Source organism: Orycteropus afer, unplaced genomic scaffold (assembly GCF_000298275.1).
Source record: "Orycteropus afer afer isolate SDZICR_OR568_19922 unplaced genomic scaffold, OryAfe1.0 scaffold00583, whole genome shotgun sequence".
Taxonomy (NCBI): domain Eukaryota; kingdom Metazoa; phylum Chordata; class Mammalia; order Tubulidentata; family Orycteropodidae; genus Orycteropus; species Orycteropus afer.
Genome location: NW_006922170.1, coordinates 587,819 through 595,247, shown reverse-complemented (window position 1 = coordinate 595,247; position 7,429 = coordinate 587,819). Strand labels below are relative to the sequence as shown.

At 44.6% G+C, this 7,429-nt stretch overlaps 1 protein-coding gene and 1 pseudogene across 1 annotated transcript; both read left to right on the top strand.

Annotated features, from left to right (window-relative positions):
- Positions 1 to 3,152, top strand: part of LOC103210295 — a 55,716-nt pseudogene extending 52,564 nt beyond the window's left edge.
- Positions 3,153 to 3,332: 180 nt separating this feature from the next.
- Positions 3,333 to 4,316, top strand: LOC103210294 (melanoma-associated antigen B2-like). The gene has a single exon (XM_007956215.2). It carries the CDS (start codon positions 3,333 to 3,335, stop codon positions 4,314 to 4,316), a length of 984 nt encoding a protein of 327 aa, XP_007954406.2.
- The last annotated feature ends 3,113 nt before the right edge of the window (positions 4,317 to 7,429 follow it).

Here is a 7,429-nt window from a genome sequence, read left to right as displayed (position 1 = left end):
ATAAGAATTTAGTTTTTAAAAGATCCCAGTCATCTAGCTTCTTTTCCACCTCCTGAGCATTCTGGGTTATGCTTGATAGTCTATTAATGCTGTAAATTAGGGCCCTTAGATTTTTCCCTATTTTATCTTTGATGAATTTTATAATTTTGGGTTTTACATTTAAGTCTTTGATCCAACTTGAGTTTGTTTTTGTGTATGGGGTGAAGTATGGATCTTGTTTCATTTTTATGCAAGTGGATATCCAGTTTTGGCAGCACCATTTGTTAAAGAGGCTATCTCTCCTCCATTTAATGGGTTTTGGTCCTTTGTCAAAGATCAGCTGTCCATAGATGAATGGGTCTATTTCTAGATTTTCGATTCTGTTCCCTTGGTCTATCTGTCTGTCATTGTACCAGTACCACAATGTTTTGACTACTGTGGCTGTATAGTAGGTTTTGAGATCCAGGAGTGTGAGACTTCCCACATTGTTCTTCTTGTTCAGTAGTGCTCTGCTTGTCCAAGGTCCCTTTCCTTTCCATATGAAATTTGTAATTGGTTTTTCCATATCCTTATAAATTTTGTTGGTATCTGGATCAGGATTGCATTAAATGTGTAGATTACTTTGGGTACTGTTGACATTTCCACAATATTCAGTCTTCTCATCCATGAACAAGGCAGGTTCTTCCATATGTAGAATCCTTGTAGTTTCTTGTAGTAGTGCTTTATAGTTTTCATTGAATAGGTATTTTGTGTCTCTGGTAAGATTTACTCCTATATATTTTATCTTTTGGTAGCTGTTGTATATAGTATTATTTCCTTTATTTCTTTTGCAGAGGCCTATTTTTGATGTAGAGGAATGCAGCTGATTTTTGTATGTTGTCCTTGTATCCTGCCACTTTGCTGAACCTCTCTATTAGTTCCAATAGTTTATTTGTTGAGTCTCTTGGGTTTTCTATGTATAGGATCTTGTCATCTGCAAATAGAGATAGCTTTACTTCCTCTTTGCCAGTTTGGATACCTTTTATTTCTCTTTCTTGCCTTATTACCCTGGCAAGGACTTCCAACACAATGTTAAATAGCAGTGGTGGTAGATGGTGTAGTAGGTAAATTTGTATGTCAACTTGGTTAGGCCTAGTCGAGTGCCTGGGCAGCTGGTGGTAGTTATTTCCCATGATGAGACTGGCAATCAAGTCCATGGTGGGATCTACCCCAAGCAGCTGAGAATCTGCCTTTGGGATGTGGTCTGTTTCCTGTGTATAGTCTATCTTGGGGATAGTCTCTAGATTATGGCACACTTGGACCCTGTACCTGTGTCATTGTTCAGCAGCCTGCCATGCTATGCTGACCTTAGGACTTAAAATGGACTTAAATTAATGGCCTGCCATGTGGTTTGGTAACATTGGGACTGTGCCTTTTAACTTGTGAAGCTTGGCCTTGTCAGCCCCAGCAGCCAGCAGCTGTCTGAGTGAAGAAATGCCTCTAGCTCCAGTGGGCTGGGATTAGGAGGCAGAGTTAGACCCCAAGGTTGAGGAGCTTTCACCCAGCCGCTAGAGCCTGACACTTGTAATTTGGACTTACAGCCTCCAAATTATAAGAGAACAAACTCCTGTTTGTTAAAGTCATCCCATTTGTGGTATGTTCTTGTCAGAGTGGTGCTAGGTAACCAGAACAGAGGGCATCGTTGTCTGGTTCCCATTCACAAGGGGAATGCTTTGAGTCTTTCTCCATTAACAATAATGTTGGCCATTGGCTTTGTATATATTCTCTTTATTATGTTGAGGAATTTCCCTTCTATCTCTATTTTGCTGAGAGTTCTGAACAGGAACAGTGTTGAATTTTATCAAATGCCTTTTCTGCGTCGATTGATATGATCATATGGTTCTTTTGTTTTGTTTGTGTGGTGGATTACATTGATAGTATTTCTGATGTTGAACCATCCTTGGATACCAGGTATGAATCCCACTTGGTCAGGATGTATTATTTTTTGATATGTTGTTGCATTCTATTGGCTAGGATTTTGTTGAAGATTTTTGTGTCTATATTCATGAGGGATATTGGTCTGTAGTTTTCCTTTGTAGTGGTCTCTTTCCCTGGTTTTGGTAACAGTGTTAAGCTTGCTTCATAGAATGAGTTTGGGAGCATTCCATCTTTTTCTATGTTCTGGAATAGCTTGAGTAGTATAGGTGTTAACTCTTCCTTGAATGTTTGGTAAAAATTCTCCAGAGAAGCCATCAGGGCCAGGACTTTGTCTTGTGGGAAATTTTTTTTATGACCTGTTCAATTTCTTCCTCTGTTGTGTGTGGGTCTCTTCAGGTATTCTATTTCCGACTGGGATCATTGAGGGAGGTCATATGATTCTAGAAACTTGTCCATCTCTTCTAGGTTCTCATATCTGTTGGAGTACAGTTCTTCCAAATAGTCTGTCAATATCTTTTTTTATTGACACAAGTGGGAACCATAAAGACTCACCCCTGCTTTCAGTCCTGGGGAACATGGCCATGCTGATATAGTGATTCACACTCACGTCCTCCCCAGGCATCTCAGGTAGTTGTCAGACCATGTCAAAGTGGGCATCCTAAGGTAAACAGAAGGAAGAATTTCAGGACTTACAGTACTCAAGGTGAGGACCCTGAGGACTGAGCGAATCACCCTAGTTGGAGACAATGCAGAATCCCTCCATTACTGTGAGCCTTGGAAAACCACAGGCATTTGTAGTCAGATGAGGCAAACGTATATTCTCTGTAAGAGATCTCTGGAAACATAGGGCCCTGGGATGAGTAGATAGGCCATATCCAAAACAGGGAGGACTTCCAAGTTGTTACAGAGTCAGGAGAAGGACTCTGGAGTAGTACAGAGGCCTCCAAGTAATCCAGGATAGAACAGTCCCACTTTCCTGTCATCACTGAGATAACCTCCAAGAGGTGAGAGCTAAGTTGCTCCTTAAATTCAGTCAAGGCACCCAAGGAGCTTTGAGGTATCAAGTTCAGGGAAACACAAAGGACAAGGCCCAAATCCTGCCAACTGTTGATCCAGTGACCCTGAAAGTGAACTGAGTAGACGCCCCACTTCCCCAGTAGAGAGGGGCCCCACTGCCAGGCCCTGCTGGCAACTGCAACCTAAACCTCACTCTAATTTCCTCCACATGTTTCTCAGGACAGGCTGAGCAGATCTGAAGCCTTCCGTGTTCCTAGAATAGTACCCTCTGAGAATCCTGTGTAGGCAGCCATTATTAAAGCCAAAGAGACATCTCCCTGCTGAAGGGGTTCACCTTCTTTCTGCCTTACTTTTACAGTGGGCTCACATCACCTCTCCTGCTCCCACAATCCTGCCTGCTTTCCGTGACCAGAGTCATCATGCCTCGTGGTCAGAAGAGTAAGCTCCGTGCCCGTGAGAAACGTCGCCAGGCCCGAGATGAGGCCAGACTCAAGGCCCAAGCTGACACCCACAATCCTGCTCAGGCCACTACAGGAGAGGTCAAAGTTTCTCCCTGCTCCTCCTCTCTTCCTTTTGGGAGTTCTCCCCAGAACTTCCCTGCTGCTGGCTTTCCCCAGGGGCCTGAAAGAGTTCCATCCACCACCACTGATGCTGCCTCTATAGGTGCAGAGGGCCAAGAGGAGGGAAGAGCAAGTTCCTCTCAGGCCCCACCCCCCACTGAAAAATCACAAAGAGATCCTCTCTGCAGGAGTGTCTTCATGTTGTTAGAGTTTCTGCTGGAGAAGTATAAAACCAAAGAGCCCGTTTCCAAGGCAGAAATGATACAGGTCATCAACAAAAAGTTCAAGGGGCAATTCCCTGAGATCCTGAGGAGAGCCTCTGAGCACCTTGAGGTGGTCTTTGGCCTTGACGTGAAGGAAGTCGACACTAAGGAACAATACTATGCCACTGTCAGCAAATGGGAATTTAGCAAGGAAGAGAATCAGTATGGTGGTGGGTGGTATCCCAAGAGCGGCATCTTGTTGCCTCTCCTAGGCTTCATCTACTTGAAAGGCAAGCGGGCAACTGAGGAGAAGGTCTGGGAATTCCTGAATGCTTTGGGTATCTATGATGGGGAGAGGCATGTGATCTTTGGGGATTCCAGGAAGCTCATCACCAAAGATTTGGTACAGGAAAAGTACCTGGAGTACCAGCAGGTGCCCAACAGTGATCCTCCACGCTACAAATTCCTTTGGGGTCCCAGAGCCAACAAAACAAAAGTCCTGGAATTTTTGGCCAAGGCCAGTGATACGCAACCCAGTACCTTTCAAGCCCTGTATGAAGAAAATTGGAGAGACAAGGAAGGGGGAGCTGAAACTGAGGTTGGTCCTCATGCCAGGGCCAGGGCCCATTCCATGGAATAGCCCAGCGGTTCTCACCCACCACTACTGAAATCTGAGGAAGATTCTTCAAATTGTTTGAAAGCACTTTCTGCCTTCAAAATAGTGGTGGAGAATTAGGGCTGGAGGCAACACAGTCTATGTCTTTATTTTGCTCTTAATCTACTTGGGTAACTTAGAGATTTACCTTTTCTTTCAGAGGGGGTGATAGTTTAAAACTCTGTTTCTTGCAGTAGAAAATTTCTTATGATTTGTAATGTCAGTTCACAAATGTCATAGATCCTTTGTTTATTGTTCCTTTCATGTATAAACGTAAGAGGTTTGGTAACAGAAATTTCTGGAATTTCTCTTCTGGTGAGAACAAGATAATGTGCATTAGAGTAGAGAGATTCTATTGGAAATGAGAATGATTCTCATAGTGGAATAGCTTGGATAAATAAAACAAAAATGTTTTACACTGACTGGGTATTTTATTTACATCATTTCCAGGAAGTTTCTGAGAAATAGGGTGATACTCCATTGAGGTGAGTTGTGAAGAAGTCACTCTTCCAGCCCTTTGTCTTGGGCTGAGGGAGCCAGAGCCCACTCCATTCAAAGGACATTAGAATTAGGATTGCCTGACTGTCCTTAGGCAAAGTCCAAGTGAAGACCACATTTTTGGTGGTGGTTTAATGAATGAAAATAGGGATGACTTAGATGGAAGGGCAGCTGGGAGGGGGAATTGCTGGCCCTTGACACTCCTTCTAGAAGCCTTGTGTTGCAGCCATCTGGACAATTCTATCCCACACTCATGTTAATAACAGATTCCCTAAGGTTGAATATTACCTACTTTTCCTTTCTAGGCAGCATTCAGTCTCCTTTGATTTGCTTTGTCCTGGATGACTACTGAAGCTTCCTGGGGTAAAAAAAAAAATCCTCAGAGTGGTGAGTGGTATCATCTGGTGTCAATACAATCATAGTTATAACTGCCATTCTTTAAGGACCTAAAACATGCCAGGCACTGGACCAGGTACTTTACATGTATAATGCACATTCCAACAGTTTTACAGGTTAGGACTCTCAAACTTTGCCAGGAAGAATTTCCTGATTTCACATTTTCACAGCTCGGCTGAATGACAGGGTTGTACTGCAGCCCTGATCTGAATCTGTCTGGATCCCACAGTGTTCCACTCCTACAACCTCAGGTAGATCTTGGGTCTCTTAATTCACTTTACAACTACAAATAGGGTGTGGGGGCAGCATCCTCAGATATCCTGCCTCACCAGGTGGGGAGAAAAATCAACATCAGCAGCCCGAGGCTTATTCCTATGAGGCCAGTTATGCCACAGTCCTCCAACGTTCTTAACAGTGAAGATACCAACCGTCCCCCCTACAGCACTCTCTACCTCTCTGCTGGGTTCAGTAATTGGTTTTAGTGGCCACAGAAACATCACAGACAATACTCATGATTATGGGATTTGTGAGGGAAGTAACAGGTTAGAATTCTGATTCCAAACCGCTCAGGATACAATTCTTCAATCAGGTCATTCTGCCCTCTGCCATGCCAATAGGCATGCCTCTTTAGCCCTTGCCCTCTGTCTTGCTCTGGCAAGTGTTACAGAGTTCTTTTAGCTCTGCCAATAGGTGCACCTAGTGTACCCCACTCAGCCAGCCCAAAGACACTCCGGTTTCTCATACCATGGGCGGGCAAGCCTGTGGCTCTGTCTCATGCTCTCAGTTATGGTTCCTCTGCTGTTCCCTCTGTTACTGCCACCTCTCTACTTGTCTCTCTGCCAAAGTCATCCAGTGCAGGGATCTCAGGTCCAAAAACACATTCTACTCCACCTCCACCTATACTCTCTTGATGGCAGTGAGATCCCCTGCCTCTGCCTCCAGGATGGCTCACTTTAAGCCTAGCAGAATGACAAAACTGACCAATCCAAACATTACGGTTGTGTACAACTAATTACCATGGTCCTCCCATTTACCTTACTTAGATTACTAAGAAGCTGCCCAATCCCCTTGGTAGAACACAGGTCTCTCACATTCAAATATTCCACCCGGTCATCAAGTGGGTACCACAAAGGCCCTGGCTAGAAGAGCCATAGTAAGTAATTCACTGCACCATGCCAACTCACTCCTACAAAATGTATTTTTAGGCACGAAAAGAGAAAATTTCCCCATAATGTACTTGATTGGAATTCAGAGCCATAGCAATAAGCATAACAAATCAAATGAGTAAAGGGAGGAAGATAGTATTTGGGGACATTTTGATCATGTACATGTGCAATGTCAGATAACCTGAAAGCATCTGATGCTCATAAAATCATCTTGCACAGCCCCTTTCCTGTAGAAAGGAAACCTTTTAGGACAGAAGTCAAAACAGATGCCAAGTCTGGCTGATGAGGTGATGAACTAGGTCAGTGTGTGTTTTCCCTGACAGCCCACCAGCTGTCCTGGGCCTCCTGTCTTATGCTGCAGCGTCCCCATCTCACATCACTCTGGCTTAGGGACCTATTCTGTGCAAAGTGCGCAGTAGGGAAACTGCTCAGGGTTTGCAAGGATGTGGTATTTCCCGGAGGCCTTTAATCCAAGAGACAGGAGTCAAGATGAGAACTCCCATAATCGAGGATGGGGTACTCCAACATGCCAAGCAGTGCTGTCAGGCTGAGCATCCCCCCACTTACTCCGTTCAGAGTTCTCAGGGACTGGTGAGTCTTGGCCTAAGTAGGATGAGCTCAGGTCATTAGACTGGGGACTTACAGCCTCGGACAGAAAGAGAGGGCTCTGAATGAGGAATTATGGAAGCATCCACCCAGAGAGCTGTAAGATTCTGCCCCTGCTGCCAGCCCTCAGAGTCCCTGGTAGCACAACAGTTAAGCACTTGGCTTCTAACCTAGAAGTCAGCAGTTCAAATCCACCCTGCAAGTCTAGGGGGGTGAAACCCCTGGTAATCTATTTCCATAAAAGTCACTGCTATGAAAAGTCTGTGAGGCAGTTTGACTCTGTCCTACATGGTCACTTGTTGTTGTTGTTATGTGCCATCGAGTCAAACCGATTCATAGCGACCCCTCCTTGGGTTTCCGAGGCAGTATCACTACGGAAGTAGGATTGCCCAACCTTCCTTCCAAGGAGTGGCTGGTGGGTTTGAACCGCCA

Bases quoted from the DNA above. Each gene is read 5' to 3' on its own strand.
- LOC103210294 (XM_007956215.2), top strand. From the start codon at position 3,333: ATGCCTCGTGGTCAGAAGAGTAAGCTCCGTGCCCGTGAGAAACGTCGC.